The 19,301-nt window shown below is 41.1% G+C and overlaps 1 protein-coding gene across 4 annotated transcripts in view; it reads left to right on the forward strand.

The window, feature by feature from the left end:
* The window catches only part of LOC134345647 (ETS-related transcription factor Elf-2-like), a 161,474-nt gene that overhangs the window by 91,927 nt on the left and 50,246 nt on the right, over positions 1–19,301 (forward strand). For 2 of the 4 annotated variants that reach the window (XM_063046651.1, XM_063046650.1), the window contains exon 4: positions 15,744–15,857. In XM_063046651.1, the coding sequence (XP_062902721.1) occupies positions 15,744–15,857 (114 nt within the window). Of the gene's footprint in view, positions 1–6,819; positions 6,975–15,743; positions 15,858–19,301 lie in introns of those variants that run through there. The other 2 variants (XM_063046653.1, XM_063046652.1) reach the window with 2 other exon arrangements.

A 19,301-nucleotide genomic window follows, 5' to 3' on the forward strand; every position in this document is an offset into this window, starting at 1 on the left:
GCCTGAGGGGGAAATAAAGGAGAGGGAATCGGGAGGGGAAGAAATTACCAGAATTTGGAGAAATTGATGTTCATGTCATCAAGTTGGAAGCTACCTAGATGGAATCTGATGAGGTGTTGCTCCTCCAACCAAAAGCGGTCTCATCATGGCAGAAGAGGAGGCCGTGGACTAACATGTCAGAATAGGAATGATGATAAGAATTGAAATGGTTGGCCACCAGGAAATTCCACTTGTTGCAGATGGAGCTGAGGTGTTTGACAAAGTGGTCCCCCAGTCCATGTTGGGCCTCTCCAACGTATAGCAAGATTTTGTCATCCTTTAGGAAGGAGGTGAGAAATTTTTTGTATTCAGATTATAAGCGCAAATAATATATTTGCCATCTGGCTTTTTTTCAAGATTAAGCTGTTTGATTCAACTTTAGCCACAGTTGAGGAGGATCTTGGGAATTGTACTGGAGTTATAGAAGAAGAAAGGAAAAGGAAATTGCCTTTAAACTCACGAGAGAGCATAGGCCATCAACTTCTTGCTGTTGATGTTTCTGTAGCAGGCTATTTCTTTTTTTATGAGGTTGAGTTGCTAGCTCGATGCTCAACCCAGCACGGATGGAAAGCGTGCCAGGGGAGTTGTCTGGGTTCTAACTCGGGATCCTTCGCTCCGAAGTCCGGCGCTGATGCCACTATGCCACCAGCCGGCTTATGGAAGAAAGGAAGTCAGTCAAATGTACATACCATGACAAGCGGCTTTGTGGGAAATCCTGCCGATGTATGGTAATGAGGTTCTGATTGCTGCACTTTGCTATACATGCAGGGTATTCCATGTTATAACTTGTGCTTGAAGTTAATGCAGTGATCATCCAGAGTAATAATTTAAACATGATAGGTACGCCTTTGGGATGGGAGGGAAATAACTCACATTTACATGAACAATTTAAAAGACAAGTTAAATTGAGTTATTAAATGCATATTTTATGAGGCATCTTTAAACTTACAAATATAACTAATAATTTGAGTTTGGGGAAAAAATTGATGGGGATAAGGATTTAAACATTTGGGTTTGCTTCTTTCTGCTCTTCTAGACTAAAAGGAGTAAATCCAGTGGATTCAAGGACAGTGGATGCAGTGCTGCTTGCTCACTGCCCCAGAAACCCAAGCTCAATCTTGACCTAAGGTGCCATCTTTGTGGAGTTTGCAAACTTTCCCTGTGACTACTTTGGTTTCCTCTGGCTATTCCCATTTCTTCCCAAATTCCCAATTCCTGAGTGGCCAGTGTAAGTTGGTTCTAGTGGTAGATTCTGAGGGAGAGTTGATGGCAGTCTGGAGGAGAATTAAATTGGTTTAGTGTAAGATTAGTAGAAGTGAATGCCTGATGGCCAGTAGAGACTTAATGGGCTAAAGGCCTGTTTCCATGCTGCATGGCTCTGTCTGTGACCCTATTTGCAGTAAATTTTTGCTATACCACAAGTCAGAATCAATTTATTTGAAAAAGATCAGGAATCATTTCAAAATGTTAGCATCATAAATTTTGATTGGATATGAAAGCATTGTAAGAGTTGTTTACGGAAGATGTAATATAGTAGTTTATTTACTGTGGGTACCCACTGTAGCAAACATGCTTTGATATGTATTGAACAATATGAAAATAGGTGGAGGGACAGGTAGCGTTGAGAAAGTAGGGAGGCTACAGAAAGACTTAGATTAGGAAGATGGGCAAGGAAGTGGCAGGTGGAACACAGTGTTGGGAAGTGTATTGTCATGCACTTTGGTAGAAGGAATAAAAGCGCAAACTATTTTGGAAATGGGGAGAAAATGCAAAAATCTGAGGTGCAGAGGAACTTAGGAGTCCTTGTGTAGAACTCCCGAAAGATTAACTTGCAGGTTGAGTTGGTGGTGAGGAAGGCAAATGTATTGTTAGCATTCAATTCAAGAGGACTAGAATATAAGAGCAAGGATGTAAGGCCGAGGCTTTATAAGGCACTGGTGAGGCCTCACTTGGAGAATTGTGAGCAGTTTTGGGCCCCTTATCTAAGAAAGGATGTGCTGACATTGCAGAGGGTTCAAAGGAGGTTCACAAAAATGATTCGGGCTTTGAAAGGCTTATCCAATGAGGAGCGTTTGATGGTTCTGGACCTGTACTTGCTGGAATTTATAGAATGACGGGGTATCTCATTGTTGAAAGGCCTAGATAGAGTAGGTGTGAAGAGGTTGGTTCCTATAGTGGAGGAGTCTACAACCAGAGGACACAGCCTCAGAATAGAGGGATGTCTATTTAGTATGGAAATGAGAAATCTCTCTAGCCAGAGGGTGGTAAACTGTGGAATTTGTTGCGACAGGTGGCTGTGGAAGCCAGACATTCAGTGTATAAGTTGATAGATTACTGATATGTCAGGGTGTGAAAGGAGGAGAAGGGAGGTGAGAGGGAAATGGATCAGCTTTGATCAAATGGCGGAGCAGACATGATGGGCCTAATAGCCTAGTTGTACTCTACTGTCTTATGGTTTTATATATGTTAGTGCCTCCTCACTGGTTGAAACAGGGGGCTAATGTTTCACTGCTGGTGGGGAATAACTCTTTGCTGCATTCTAGGTGTTGTAGTAACAACATAGGCCGGCAGCCCATTTAAAATACAAAGCAAGGTATAAAACAATGTTGAATTGTCAGGTGAACGATTAGTTTTTGTTGTACTACAGATCGTGGTCTTTATTGGGGGCTTTGCTATTGCGTGCTTGGCGGGTGGAGGGGGCTGATGTCTTTTTTTCTTGCTGAAGTGGGGGAGAGGGATGTTTGTAGCTTTACTGCTGCTTGTGCGTGGGAGGGGAACTAGGGGTGCTTTGGAGTTCTAACATTTTTACTATCACTCATTCTTTGGGGGCACTCTTCTGTTTTTGTGGATGTCTGTGAAGAATAAGAATTTCATGGTGTATATTGTATACATTTCTCTGAAATTAAAGTAAACCATTTAACTATTGAGTATGTGGACCCTCAGTTTCAACGGCTGTTGGTTTTGGTGTTAACTTTATCATGTGTCTTAATCATGACTGTCTAAAATCAATTAAACCTTCAAGTTATGATAAATACTAAATAGTCTGCATGTAGAATGCACCTTTCTCTGTACTTCTCTCTGTAAGTGAACCTTTGCCTTCCTCATTGGGAGACCCTAGTTAGTACGGATTGGTGACAACATCTCCTTGCTGACATTCAGCACGGGCGTATCTCAAGTATGCATGCTTAGCCCATTCCTCTACTCTCTCTGCACTCTTGGCACTCACAGCTCAAATGTCATCTATATGTCCGCAGATGACACCACTGTTATTGGTAAAAATCTTAGATGGCAGCGAGGAGGCATACAGGAGCGAGATGGTTGGGCTGAGTGATTGACATCACGCCAACAACCTGGCAGTCAGCACCAACAGGATCGAGTAATTGGTTATGGACTTATGGAGAACACACGCCAGTTCTCATTGAAGGGTGAGCAGCTTCAAGTTCCTCGGTGTCAGAGTCTCAGGGGATCTGTCCTGGGTCCAGCACGTTGATGCAATCATGAAGAAAGCACACCAGTTGCTCTGCTGCATTGGGAATTTGAGGAGATTTGATGTGACACCAAAGACTCTTGCAAATTTCTATAGCTGTACACTTAAGAGCATGCTCACTGTTTGCATCATAGCCTGGTCTTGACAGAATCGCAAGAGGCTGCAGACTCGGCCTGCTTCATCTCGGGCACAACACTCCCCACCATCAAGGACCTGAAATTGCAACCTCCATTATTAAGGACCCTTATCATCTGGGACGTACCCTTCTGGCCTTTTTTTTTGTTACCACATCAGGAGGGAGATACAGGAGTCTGAAGACCCTGTACTTAATGATTCAGAAACTGCTTCTACCCTCTGCCATCAGATTTCTGAACGGTCCACAAATGCCACTCTGTTCCTTATTTTGCACTATTTATTTGTAATGTATAGTAATTTTCATGGTTACTCTGTACTGCTGTGGCAAAACAACAAATGTCGTGTCACATAGGTGATAATAAATCTGATTCTGATTCCAATTGACACTCTATAGCAATGACAGATGGTTCATGCTTTTTTGCCCAATATTGGTGAATATTCATATTAGGTATGGCTGTGTAATTGTTTTAGGGGGAGGGGAAGCAAAGACTACACGGTTTATGGAAAAAAGAACAACTGTATGTGCTTGCTTTGTTACTTCCTGCAAAACAGAAAATGCACAGGGGCAATTGCTCGACCTTCAGAATGTTTAAAAACTGCTCTGTAGCACCATCTTGTGCCTAAAACACAGATCTGTAGTTGCAAGCATCTTAATGAGGCATGCCCATTATAATTTTCCATCCATTTTTGAGGTTCTTGGGTTATTTCTGCAGCATACAACAGGGAATATCAAATTTACTTACTAAATTATGATTGAATGTTCTGTGATACTGCTCCTAAAACAGACAGAAACATGACCTAGAATATAGCTGTAGGTTATTTCAGGGATCTGTATTAACGAAATCAGACAGGTTGAGTCTCAGGTGGAGTTCTGAAATCTTGGATTTATTTCATAAGCTGATGGTTATAATGCATGGAACAGTTTGATTGTTGAAATAACTCATGATGAAAAATGAACAAATATTTAGAAGTTCACATTTGCATTGAAGAAAGCAGAATGCAGGTATTTTAAAGCATTTGCTTTAAGAATTATTCATAACTTGAAAAACTATGTATTTGGAGCTCTTTTATGGCTTTGAGCTTATTTTGACTAAACTTGTAAGCTGCAGCTGGAGTCAGTGGACATGTGCATAGCTGAATCATCCAAATATAAATTTGAAAAATGAGTGAAAATAAAATTGAAAGATTATAAATATGACTAATGTTACAAATTAAGGATACAGTTTACAAGCAATGCACATAATGGAATTTTTTGTGGAAACCTATTGGAATATTGAAAGGTCGAGATGGAATGGATGTGGAAAGGATGTTTCCTATCGTGGGGGAGTCTAGGACCAGAGGGCACAGCCTCAAAATAAGGATGTCCCTTTACAACAGATATGAGGAGGAATTTCTTTAGCCAGAGGCTGGTGACTCTGTGGAATTCAGTGCCACAAACAGTTGTGGAGGTCAGGTCATTGGATATATTTGAAGTGGAAGTTGATTGTAAGGGTGTCAAAGGTTACAGGGAGAAGGCAGGAGAATGAGGTTCAGGCAGCTAATAAATCAACAGTGATAGAATGGCTGAGCAGACTTGATTGGCTGAATGGCCTAATTCTGCTCCAATGTCTTTTTGACATTGCCATGAATCTGCTCTGGTAGGGCTTGTGCTTAAAAAGTGCATCCCCTCTTATTGCCTGACCTAATTGTGGTGGATTCTTAAATACTGCAGCTTTAAATTTGATTTTATTTGCTAAATATATCGACCACAATATTTTGTATATTCAAATTTTTTCACCTGCAAGAGCATAGAATACAGGTGAAAGGATCCACATTCTCATTTCTTCAATGAAGCAGTTGATTTTCTGTGCTCCATTTTAGTGCTTCTGATGCTCTAGTCCAATGGAATGTTTTACATGCACGATCATTTTGAAAAGTTGTAATGTCATTCGCGTCCAGTGTTCTTTATAACTGTAAAGCACTGGACGATATACTGCAATTCAACTTTTAGTAAATATAGTGTTTGTCTTACCTCCCTCTGCCAGTAATAGTTACACCAATACTAAATATTATTAACTTTCATGCCCCACAACTTTAATATTTGTGTTAGTGTGCCATATTTCAAATTTTTTAAAGTAGCTATTTCGCTTTGAAGTCAAGGAGGTGTTCAATGAAAGAAAAGGAAGATTGGCCTGGGACTGGATTCTCTAGTTTTATTCCTTCCTAGTAGCAGAATGTTTTTGCAGAAGGTGGGCGTAGTGGACCTCGAGGTACGATAAATCTAATGCATTTTTAAAAATGTTCTTGTCGGGCAAGAGCAGAATAATTAGGGCAACAGGTATCGCTAGGAATTCTCGACCTTCGATGCTCGAGATTAATTAGCTATTACAAGCCTGGTTCCTGAAGTATCTGAAATGTACAAATTAGACGTGGAATGCGGAACTGCAAAAAGTTACTTAAAATTAATAAACTTGCAACTACACGCTTGGTTTTAATCAGATTTGTAAAACTTTTTCAAAACTTTTAAAGTGGGGGTCTCTAGCAGATTCGTTTATAACCTGCAACGTCTTTATTACTCGAATCACTGTAATGTGCGGTGTAACTGCCACTGAGTCGGAAATCCGAATGGGGTCCTGTTTTTCAACAGAACTTTGTCCAGCTGTTCTCGCTCTCTTAGCTGAGACTTTGAAATTGACCTAACACAACAACATGTGTGTTGTTACTTTTTTTACGGGGGGAGGAGAAAACATTCATGTCGTCCTTCGTTTTGGGGAAAGATTACGATCACATCCTTCCCCTGTGGACCTGCCCTCGCACTTAACACCGGCTATAAAGCGGAGCGCGCGTTTTGCAGTTGAAACAATAGCAGGATGGTGTCTAGCTCTGGATCTCTTTCTCACCCTTAAACGTGCGGGGAGAAGCGACCCTTGCCGTATGATTCCTTTTAGGCTGCGGAAACACACTTGGTGAAACCAATCATATGGAAGGGTTAAATATTTTGCAAAATAAAAAAAAAAGAAATCGGGGGAAAAAGGGCCAGTTTGCAGTGAATATTTTTTTCCCTCTCTCGCGGGCTGTTTGGTTGTTTTACTTCCTGCTGTTGCTGGCTCGGGTCTCGGGTCTCGGCTCAGATTTGTTTTGAGTTGCGGTTAGTGTGTGGCTGTGCGGACGGATACGGCTGTGTGCGTGTGTAAAGATTTCCTGTCGCTGCGCAGTGATACCATCGGCAGCACTCTCTGACTCTCTGGGAAGCTGCTGCTGCTGTTTGCGGAGAAGATGGCGACTTCACTTCACGAGGGTCGGAAAAATCAGCTGGATTTACTCATCCAAGCCGGTAAAACTCATCAGTAAGAACTTTGCGGCCCGCGCACAGCGGCGGGCGCTGCGCAGCGAGTGTCAGTGGTATCTGACTGTCTGCGCTCTGCTTAAGTCCCGTTACTATAAGGAAGGGAGGGGGGTTGATCAGGAAGTGATCACCTTGTTAGCAACCTGCATGGCGAGACCAGCTCTTCCTGATCATTTTTTGAAGGGGAGAGGGTAATAAAACCTGATTATTCTTATTTTTTATATATTGCGTCATTGCAAAATATTATTTGGAGGACTTAGTGATCCAGTGGAATTTCATTGGGAGGAATGCGTCTATTAGCAGAGCGCTATTTGACTGTGCGCGTTTGCCGTTAGTTTATATTAATAGCTACGGAACCAGGAAGTGTGGTGGATTGTTGTCTTTCCTACGTCTTGCCACGCTGTCTTGCCTCGCTAATACTTGAGGCTTTAAATCTACAGTTGAAGCCTCTGACTGATGTATTTTATGACTCCTCCATTCAGAAAGAGCTCGCACTTTTAAACAGGGGTCGCGGGATGTTCGGGGCGGGTTGGTGTGTGTTTTTTATATATTAAATCATTCATCTCCTGACTGCGCTGCCACAACCAATCTTGATGGCGGAAGCGCCGCCGTTCGGTTCCGTGTGATTGACGCGCAGCGTTCGCCGCTCTCGGTGGGAGGGGGACGTTTGGCCGGAGACGCGCCCGGGGGCCGGGGCCGGGGGTGGGGGCCCGGGGGCGAGAGGACGCTCGGAAGGGGAGCTGGCTGCCATCAGGCTGGGTTGCGGGCCGGGCCGGGCCGGGGAGGGGAGGGGAGGGTCTGTAAACACGGAAGTGAGCCGCGGCCACACCGCTCCGTCCCCTGGCCGCGGAAGCGCGCGATTTAACCACTCCACACCGCTCCACCACAGTACACGGCCCCCATTACCCACCGCTACCACTGCCAGCCCCAACACCTGAACAAATCCTTTACTTTATTCCGGGGTTGGGGGGGGGTTGGTATTACGAACGTTCTTATTTGGCATAGTTCTGACATAATTACAGTTTAAAAATCCAATCACAATTATTGTAAAATACTTCTATTACTAAGCAAGTACAGATAAACTCCTTATCTATTCGGATAGTGTTGATTATAAGGAATATCTTCCGAAATACGTGTAATGCTTTATTTAAAAATCGTTTCTGGCTCCGCCCCTCGTGCGTACTTATAAAATACTGCCCGAACATACACATTTCGGAAGAAACCTGTGCATTCTGAAACGCATGCTGGTCATAGAGGCTTGCTTGAGTTCAGTGATGACGAAAGCCATTTTCTCGAAAGCATAAAAAAACACCAGTAATCCTTCTAATGAGCGTAACAAGAGGAAGCAAATAATTTTCAAGTTGACACCATATGCCAACGTTTGTGGAAGGGATCTTGTACAAACAACTGGTAAACTCCAAGGTTTGTCTGCCTGTGGCTAACGGGAAACCTCTTTTTATTAATGAACCGTGTGGTCATACTCCCGCCCTTCAGCATTATGCTTAATGTCTGGTCCGAAAGCATTGGACATTTGGCACATGGCCTTGTTTTGAGGCAAGTGCATGTATAAGTCTCTTGCTGTTTCGGTTTGGACATAAAATTAAATAGCTCAATTTGAGCGCATTCCATTTCAAGACATACTCGAAACAAGGATTCAAAACTTCGGTTTGATCTCCTGCGTGCATCTTCAACGCACGATTCAAATTTGATTGACTTGGCAAATAAGCGTGGTGTTTAATTTTAAAAAAAAAGTTAGTGCCAAAGTTCGTCCTGATTTGTATGAGCTAAGGACCCACAATTTGTAAATCCACAAATGGAATCGTGTCGACAAATACGTCGTCTTCGGGAGTATGGCCACCCTGCCTGGCAAGTCAGCTTTCCGTTCCCTTCCGTGGTAAAGAGTTTCCTGGGTGCCTGCTGTTCTGCCTTTGGCAGAGACTGCGATGAGCAACTTGAGCTGCGTTCAGACTCCATGTATAATTACTCACTGGGCCGGTTCCGCACCAAGATTAGGTATCCAGCATATTTCCATAAATGGAAGCAACCGAGAGCGGGCCACCTTGGCCAAAGTTGTGTTGATCTCGAACAGGTGGCACTGATATATAAGCTTCAGGCCGGCTATATGTATGTGTGAGAGCAACAGACTACTAACCTAATGTGAAACCTGAAACCCCAGGGCCACGCAGGAACCCAAATTTATCCCCAGCTACACATTGTGTATTTATAGCTGCCCTTCAAACCGATTTTGGCCTCAGTTAAATGTATTAGCCTCCCATCATTCTACAGTTGGTTATCAGGTTATTAAAACTTTAATTTGACAGATTTACATTCAACTAATAGATTAATGCATTGTCTTTTAATTGAAGTGCCAGATAAGTTGTTGTTAGTGTTATTTTTACGACTTTTGTTGAGATTGTAGTGCCAGTTACTCTCCATCTCACTAAAGTCATTATTCATATGTAAATTTAAACGATGCCTATTTCTGGATTATTCTATGCTTGGAGACATTGCGCTATAACTGGTGTTTTACTCAAGGTCTTAATGCCTACATTTTTTGCCAGTATGGTTGAATTTTTAGCTAACTTCTTCCCCAACCTTTCCCTAGGCATTGACAGATAGGATTAGTTCTCTGGTAGAGAACAACTAAAAGACTTCGAACTGATCCAATATCTTTCACGTATTTAACTGATGTGAGGAGATTTTTTTTCTTTTTGCTTGCTTTGAACAATGTGCAAATTGTGATACTGTTAACTGCTTCCGTAGCTGTAACTTGTTTACAGCTCTTGTCAACACATTGAGATCATGCCTGCATGTCATCCAGAAACATTGGGAACAGAGGAACTTCACAGTTCTGATCTAACCACACTGGCCCAGTTGCACTGGCGTGCTTCACTGGCTCTGCAGTGTTGCCAGCTTTCAGACAGTGTTTATCTGATGCACTGCCTGGAGAAAAAGCAGTTCTGTATATGTGCTTAAAATTCAGTTGACCTGCTGCTTTTGGTTTTAAAAAAATGGTCTGTATTTGGCGGTCAGTTGTTAATCGAAAAGTGAAAAAATTCAGATCTCCGTGACACTTGTCATTGCTTGTTCTTCATTGGATTCATAGTTGCATTCTGTGGTCCTTTGCACAGAAGCTTTTCATTGTAAATCTCAGGCAAGCAAATGAGTGTCTCTTTTACAAATCACATTGAAACAGTAGATGCAGAGTCCCAACCTCAAAGTGGAACAGTGAATTTCAGTGCGGAATCTTGCTCAGAAACTTGCAGAGTGGAAAGCAAAGATCGGGGAAGTAACACATTCAGCTAATGCTTAAAACATACTGTACATGTCTAATAATTAGAATCTGAAAGAGCAAGATAACATAGATATAAAAGTTGATCTTAAGTGCTAGTGGAGTAGTTTAGCAGCATTCAAGACATAGTTACACTTCACTTGCACTTGATGGATAAGCCCCAACATAAGGGGCCAATATTGTTCACAGACAAAATGCTGGAAGAACTCAACAGATAAGGCAGCATCTATGGAAAAAAAATAAGCAGTAGATGTTTCAGGCCGAGACCTTTCATCAGGTCCATTAATGCTGCCTGAACTGTTGAGTTCCGCCAGCATTTTGTGTGCGTTGCTCTGGATTTCCAGCATCTGCAGAATTTCTTGTGTTTATATATTGGTCACTGCCACAGCTCAGTGGGCAAGTAGGGAAAGTTCCTGCTCTTCATGAACTTGAGCATTCAGTGTTTCCGCAGGGTAATGTTAGCATTCCTCCTTGAAAAGAAGGGCAGCAGTTTCCAAAATCAAAATGCTGCAGATGCTGGAAACGTGAAATCTGAACGGGGTGAGTTTGAAATACCCAGCGGGTCAGGCAGCATCTGTGACCTGCTGACAATTTCCAGCATTTTCTGTTTTTATTTGGCATCAACTTCCTGGCTTTTGTGCTGAATGATTTCTTGATGTAGTGTAACCTGCTTTTAGAGAGTGGCACAGGATTTACCATACCTTGCAATAGTTTTGTAAACTGAGTACTCGGTTTTCAAATAGTAAATGGCTTAGTGGAAATTCATGAATCAAAGACTGGCATAGTTGCCCTTGCACTGATGCTGGAAAGGGCTGTCCAACTTGGAGAGTGGTTCAGAGAAGCACAGTCCACATGTTTTGCCGACCTTTTAACTTTAAGATCAAGCTGATCCTTCCCTCCAAGGTAGCCCTTCATTTTTCTATCATCCATATGCCTATCTAAGAATTTCTTTAATGCCCCTGACGTACCTAACTACTACCACCCCTCCTAGGTCGTTTCACACATCCACCACTTACTATGTAAAAATAACTTGCATCTGACATCTGCATTACATTTTCCTACAATCACTTTAAAATTATACCCCATTATATTAGCCACTTGCACACTGAGAAAAAAATCTCCTGGCTGTTACTCGATCAATGCTTTTTATTAGCTTTTACACCTCTATCAAGTCACCTCTCATCCTCTTTCAATCCAAAGAGAAAAGCTCTAGCTCCCTCAACCTTTCCTCATTAGAAATGCTGTCTAATCTAGGCAGCAGCCTGGTAAAACTTGTCTGCACCCTCACTAAATTCTCCACATCTTTCCTATAATGAGTCGATCAGATCTAAGCACAATATTCCAAGTGTGATCTAACCAGGGTTTTATGGAGTTGTAACATTACTTAATGGCTTTTGATCTCAATCCCCTGAACTTTGAAGGCCAACACAATATAACCCTTCTTAAACACCCTATCAACTTGCATGGCACCTTTGTGGGATCTACGGGCATGGACCCCAAGATCTCTCTGTTCCTCCAGACTACAAAGTTGACAACATGACTGCTGGTTCGATATTGATGTAAAAATAGATTCAGTGGGTAACTTGTTAGGCACAGTTCATGTTCTTCTGCTGGTGTAGCCCATTCACTTCAAGGTTTGATGTGTTGTGCCTTCAGAAATGCTCTTCTGCGCACTACTGTTGTAACGGGTAGTTATTTGAATTACTTTCTCCTTCCTGTCAGTGTGAACCAATCTGGCCATTCTCCTCTAACCTCTCATTAACAAGGCATTTTCTCCCACAGAACTGCCGCTCACTGGATTTTTTTTTATTTATTGCATCATTCTCTGTAAACTCTAAAGACCCCTGTGTGTAAAATCCCAGATGATCAGCAGTTTCTGCGATACTCAAACCACCTTATCTGGCACCAAAATTATTCCATGGTCAAAGTCACTTCGGTCACATTTCTTCCTCATTCTGGTGTCTGGTCTGAACAACAGCTGAACCTTTTGACCATGTCTGTGTGCTTTTATGCATTGAGTTGCCGTATGATTGGCTGATTAGATATTTGCATTAACAAGCAGGTATACCTAATAAAGTGGCCACTGAGTGTGACTAATATTTTAGGTGAAACAACTGGAGTGACTTTTAATGGTGTTGTCATGTTTAGATTTAAAAGTGATTGCTTTGGAATGAAGGTGAGGGGTCCCATGAACTCGCTGGTCTGCAAACTTGTTTCCCTTCAGATGTCAGTTGAGCTGAAGTTTGCTGCTCACTCCTGTGAACTTTGGCCTGATGTTGGCACGGTAGCACCTCCTTGTAAATGCTTTAACTTAGTTAATTCAGTTTTCAGGATGTGGACATTGCTGCCAAGGCCCATGCCTAGTTCACTTCCATCACTTTTTGCCTGTGAAGAGGTACTTGTCAGCTGAACTTCAGTACTGCTGCAACCTTGCTTGAGAAGGTGCTTCCTCAGTGCTGTTGCAGAGAGTGTTACAGGGTTTAAAGGATGATGGGGAGAAGGGCAATAATACAGTGGGGGTGTGATTTGGAGGGAAACCTCAAGGAGATGGTGGTCATGTGTATCCTGCACTCGTACCTCTCGGTGCTGGAGATGGGGAAGTGCTGTCAAAATAGCCTCTGCAAGTGGGTGTCAGGAGGTGAATTACTTGGCAAAGGAAACCTAGACATCTGGTAGTCTCAGGGCTGGTTCATTTCTGAACAATAATAAGCGCCCCCATCCCGAAACCCAGCATGTTGCTGGCGAGGGATCAAATGATCCGAATGCTGCTGGATATCAAGGGAAGGTGGTTAGATCCCCTTTTGAAGTGCTCATGGACTGGCACCTTTGCTTGCTTCTTATCGGGCTCATGCTTGAAGATTCTTCAGTCTTGCTTCGTCCAAGTGTGGACATTTTTCACTGAAGAGCTGCACATGGAATTAAATACTGTGTAATCGTTAGGGAACGTCCCTGTTTCTATCTTCTAATGGAAGGAAGGTTATCGATGGAGTAGCTGAAGTTGGTTGGCCTAGGTTGGGATGATTGACCTTCCACATCTATTTCCAGGAATTTATTAATAGTTCCATCACCACTACTCCAGTCTCTCCAACCCCTGCCCTTCACCAGTTGATGGTACTCTTGCGGTGGAGATACATATACACAGACTTGATGAAGGGTCTTGGCCCAAAACGTCAACTGTTTATTCCTCTCCATAGATGCTGTCTGACCTCGTGTGTGTTATTCTGGATTTCCTGTATCTGCATAATCTCTTGTGCTTGTAGAAGTGTAGTTTTAAGACGATGTGTTTGTGTTTCACGTGGGAATCACTTTGTATGTTTGAAGTTTCTGTGTGGAAGCAAAATGCTGCAAGTGCAATTTACCAGTACTTCTGAGTAGCCTTCCTTTAAAATGTGTCACATTGTAACCTTTTGTCACTTGTGTGTGTATATATATTACAGCATTTTTCCTTTGCTCATTTGACATGTGGATACCCAATTTGATTTCAAAATAAACAGTACTCTGAAATTTTGTTTCTAATTCTCTTAAGAAAATTTTTAAAAAATTGTCTCCATTTTGCATGTTTTAAGTCACTTTTTAACTCCTCGTCTTTTTTTTCTCCAGTCCTGATGAAGGGTGTTGGCTCGAAACGTCGACTATACTCTTTTTCCATAATACTGCCTGGCCTGCTGAATTTCTCCAGTATTTTTGTGTGTGTTGCTTAGATTTCCAGCATCTGCAATTTTCTCTTTTTTTAAAAAATTTTTTTTTTGTAAATTGTGACGGGGAACATTTTCATTAATTTTTAATTGGATATGGCCTGTATTGTCAGTGTTACTGTGTGAAAACAGAATTGAATGTTTCACCTTTAATGTTACCATCTAAATTGATACCAGCCTTTCAATGGAAATTTTAATAGATCACTAAATTTTAAAAGCATGCACTGACATCTCTGTTGACTTGTAATCTAAGTCTGCAGTGTATAGTTCTTTCCCCCCCAAACTGTGTTGGAACTACATTCCTTTTGAAAATATTCTTTTGTGGGAAGCGAAAGTCAGACTGTAGGTGGTCGAGTGCTTAGTTGTTTTATTTGCCCTTGGTAATGGTCTTGGCCGGAATGTTATGCTGTCTATAACAAATACCTTTTCAATTGTGTATGTTAGAATTGTAGTTGAATTTGCCCCTCAGTGACGCGCACTTCTTAAAAAGTAATAGTGTCGCTGAGCATAGTGAATCTTCTTTTAAGAGTTTAAATGAACAAACTGCTATGTCTTCTATCAAGGTTGTATATTCAGTTCTAAGTAAGTGCTCTTGAAGGCTTACCCTGTGTATGATTGTCTTTGAAGTGCTATGATGTGATCAAACCAAAATAATATACTTTTTCTCATGCAATTTCTTTTAACAGTCTGCCTATATGAATTATTTTATTCAGTGTGCTTCTAGAGCAAAACTGTGATTTTTCTCAAGTTCCAAGTGTAAGTGTTGTGGTTTCCTTTGCAGTTGTTGACCACATCACAGTGTATGAGTGGATGTAAATGGTGCTGTTTGCAACATTTTGTGATGTTTTTCTTCGAACAAAATGTCACTTTTTTTTACATTTGTTATTTGTGTTGCAGTTTTACATTTACATACATGTAATTGCTCTTTTCCGATCAGGAAAATAGCTAAAAATTTGAGCATAACAACTTTGGTTTTAACAAGCTAGTATTCTGCCTCTTGTGCTCACTTTAAAACAAAGTATCATTAGTATTTTTTAAATATAGTTTTCCATCGGATTTAAAGAGTGTTGCAAAATTCATTGCTTCTCTGCTTCTACAGTCCATTGTTGGAAAGAAACATCCCTTTATTACACGTGCCTCCAAGAGATGCAAGCGTGTCCTTTTTTCACCTCCCCTTCCTTTGACACTGTCAACCATTTGCATGGCTTGACGTATGACTACAATAGTTGTGTTTTAACCATGAGTTGGTTCAGCACTGTCTACTTTCAGTGTTCTGACAGGTCCGAAAACTTTGATTAGACAGGTATTTAATACCTGGAATTCGCACCTTTAACTTGCATAAGGTTCTATTTAATGTTTTGCAGCCACCCAACACCCATTAAAATATATTTTTAAAAAAACTGAAGTTGTCACTTTGGGTTATGGAGCTTCCTACCAAGATGTCCCATTTCCTTCCAGATCTGTTGGTGTTGCACAGTGGTGCATCTGTAAATGCTGTTGTCCAGCATGAAGAAACCAAAACAGGTACAGACTGCAAGTAGGCAGGTATTTACAGTTGAGCTAGGACTATGCTAGAAGCTGTAGGAAGGGACTTTTGGAGGCCTAAGGTATTAACAGTTCAATAGAGTTGGTTTACATTGAGAAATGAGACCATTACTAAAATTATAGTGCAAGTTAAAGCTTTGATTTAAGACTTGTTGCATTCGGATAGCACATTGTGTGCAGCGCTTGATATTTTGGCTTACAAATTCTATGTCTCTCTTCTCACAGTGGAAGCATCTGTCCACAGCAGTCATGTCCATTGCACAGACAAGACCATTGAGGCAGCTGAAGCCCTGCTTCATATGGATTCTCCAACCAGCCTGAGGGATGACAAGAACAGTGGTAGGTAATCCTCTCTGAAGGTTGAAAGCTCTGAACTTTGATGTGAAAGTTAAGTCTTATTCTATACAGCTCATCCCTGTTTGTCAAAGATTCATTACCATTGAATGTAATTTATAATTTGCCTATTGTAAAGTAAACTCCCTTATTTTCAGTCTTCTTGAGACTGTGAAATTTTTTATTTGGATGTTTTCTTTCCTGAAGTAATGTATCCTAATGTTAGATGAAATATGAAGTGTTTCTCTTGAATTCCACCTTGGGCACAATGAATTTGTGGCATGTAATCCAGAAGCTCATTCTGTGGATTGCAGAACTGAAAATCTGCGTGCCAGGAAGCTGTGCGCACGCGCATGCTCTCCCAGAGGCATCGTGCTCAGATCTGGAATAAATGCTGGCAAATTTTGATTATTGATGGAGAGATTTTTATTTTTAGTTCTGTAGGGAATGTTGATTGAACTTTTAATGGATTCAGTTTCGGTTGGGTTCAGAAATACTGAGACATATCGAGAGACAGCAAAAAAAACAGGCCCTGCGCCCACACTGACCATCAACCACCTATTCACCCTAACTCTACTTTAGTCCCTTTTCTTATTCTTCCCACATTCTCACCGACTCTGATTTGATATCCAGAGTCAACTATTTTGCGCTGTTATTGAGCTTCTAAGGCTTAAAAGCTTTCGAGCACTTGAATGAGGCCCAAAAATAAGAGTGAAGGGAGATTCCAGTATTAGGGACTGTGGGATTAAGACAAAGAAAAATATTGATGTGTCAAGTTTAGGATGTCCTTGCATGATTTCCATTCAAATACACCGTTGGTGATGCGTAGTCAAGGTACGAGTGTTTTTGCTTGGGCTCCTCTACCTTTCTTTTAAATGTAAGATGAAATTTGGTGGTAGGACTGAAATTCTGGGCAGGTATGTGATATCTATTTGGATAGGGTGTTTGAAAGAGTTCGTCCATTAATTCCACATAATTAGTGGTTGAGATTTTGACTCACAGAGTCCTCCAGCATGGTTAGCGCAGGAAGGAAGGGGCTAATGTATGAGAAGCATTTGACAGTGCTCAGTCTATACTTGATGGAATTCAGAAGGATGAGGCGATGTCGCCTTGAAACCTATGGACTATTAAAAGGCCTGGATAGTGAATGTTGAGAGGATGTTTCCATTAGTAGGAGAGTCCAGGATCTAAGAGCACAGCTTCAAAATAAAGGGATGTCCTTTTTAAACTGAGATGAGGAAGAATTTCTTTGGCCAGAAGGTGATGAATCTCTGCAATTTGTTGCCACCTAGGATATTGGAGGCCAAGTCATTGGGTATATTTAAGACAGAAATTGACAGGTTCTTATTTGGTAAAAGTGTTGAGCTTTACAGCAAGAAAGCATGAGAATGGAGTTTTAAAAAAAAAAATCAGCCATGATTGGAGCAGACTCAATGGACTAAATGGCCAATTCTGCTGTTATATCTTGGTGGTCTAATGGGAGCAAATCTTTCAGCTGACCAGGATGCCTATCTATGCTAATCCAATTTTTCTACATTTGACCCATATCCTTCCAACCTTTTCCCATCTACAAACCTATCTAAATATCTTTTAACCATTGTAATTGTACCTGCCTCCACCATTTCGTCTGGCAGCTCAAACCATCCTCTATGGAAAAACTTGCCGCCACATTTTCCCTTTGACTCTTTCCCTCTCACTATAATCCTCTGCTCTCTAGTTTTAGACTTGTTTTTACAGGAAGATATCTCAGTTGTTTGTTTGTTGGTCAGCCCTTAGTGATTTTTTTCTTGAATGGACTTTACCTTGGACTTTTTACTGAGTGCAGGTTGGGAACGGTGTTCGCACTCTGAACAGCCTGGTTCTAGGACTGGTTTTTCATTTGTTTCTATGGAGAAGAGTACTGAAGGATTATATTTGATTGTTAATTTTATATGTTAAACAAATTTTCTTCAACTTGTGTTTAAAGTTTTAGTTTTCTTTATTTTTAACTAATAGTATGTCAGATATTCAAAATCATTATTTTGGCTTAGACTGGACAAAGTGAGCAAACAAATACTTCATAAAGCTGCTTTGTGATCAGGGCTTGTTCTGTGTCCTGACCCTCCCCTACCCTCCCCTCCCCTCCCCTCCCCTCCCCTCCCCAGCATGAGATTTCATGTTGCAGAAGGCATTACCTTGTGATTATAAAGAATCATGCAGGCTTGTAAGTGCAGGTTGACCCTACTTGAACTCTATGAAGTAGTGTGGACAGCATCCCTTAGACAGTAGCAAGCACTTGCAGCTTGATGTTGACCACATTTGTTAGCCCACTGGAGATGATTTCATGTGTCCATTTTTCTCTGGAGAGGCAGGTGCCCTTCCTATAATTGACATGAAATAGTGTTCACAGACAATACTGAAAATCACCCAAATTGGTCTCTTCATCAAACATTCTTTGGTAGCACTTTTCAAAGTAAATTTATTATCAAAGTAGGTATATGTGCTATCTTAAGATTCATTTTCTTGCAGACATTTACAGGAAAAGAAAGAAATACAGTAGAATTTGAGAAAAACTATACATAAAGACTGACAGACAACCAATGTACAAACATTTGTACAAAAGATAGTAAACTGCAAATAAAGAATTATACTGAGATCATGAGTTGTAAAGAGTCCTTGAAAGCAAGACTGCAGGTTGTGGAATCAGTTGAGAGTATCTGGAGAAGTTTGTCAAAAGTATCTGATGAAATGCTGAATCTGCACAAACTTTTAAGGAAGTAGTGGTGCTCATGTTAATGTACCAATTTTATTTAGTACCTGTGGTTTGTTCAGTCTGGTCAAAGGATTTTGAAAACATAGTAAATTTTTCCTTTTTGTCAATTATTTCCATTGTTTTAAGTGTTAGGGAAAAGTTTTAAAATGTATAACTTTTTGCAACAATAATTTTATCTGTTCAATTACTTTGGGACTAGTTTTACTAGTAGTTACATTTGAGGATCTTTAGTCTTTAAGCAGTATTGCTCTGAGCTGAATGTATGTGGTAATTGAGTTAAAAGCATCTGTGCCAATGTTTATGCTCGACACGTGTCCCCTCTCATCCTGTTTAGTAGCGCCCTATCAGCACATGCTATTCTTTTCTCTTGCTCTTTAAAAAGATTTATGCTAATTGACTCAAATGCTACATGTATTAGCAAGTTTCATGTGCCGGCCACTCTCTGGGTTGTGAAGTTTCTATTGAATCCTTACTGGATTTATTAGTGACAGTCTGTATTTATGACCCCAGTATTCAACATACCCAGCTCCTTAGTGTTTCCCTTGTTTTCGGTTTTGTTACCCTCTCATATTTTCAAAAGGCCTCTTTGAGGCACTATTTAGCCTTCCTTTTGCAAGGGAAGAGAGTCCCAGACTGTTCAATTCTGCTGGTGAAAACCTCTACATTCTGATCTTAGCCTTGTAAATCTTTCACAACTT

This window comes from Mobula hypostoma, chromosome 4 (assembly GCF_963921235.1).
Source record: "Mobula hypostoma chromosome 4, sMobHyp1.1, whole genome shotgun sequence".
Classification (NCBI taxonomy): Eukaryota; Metazoa; Chordata; class Chondrichthyes; order Myliobatiformes; family Myliobatidae; genus Mobula; species Mobula hypostoma.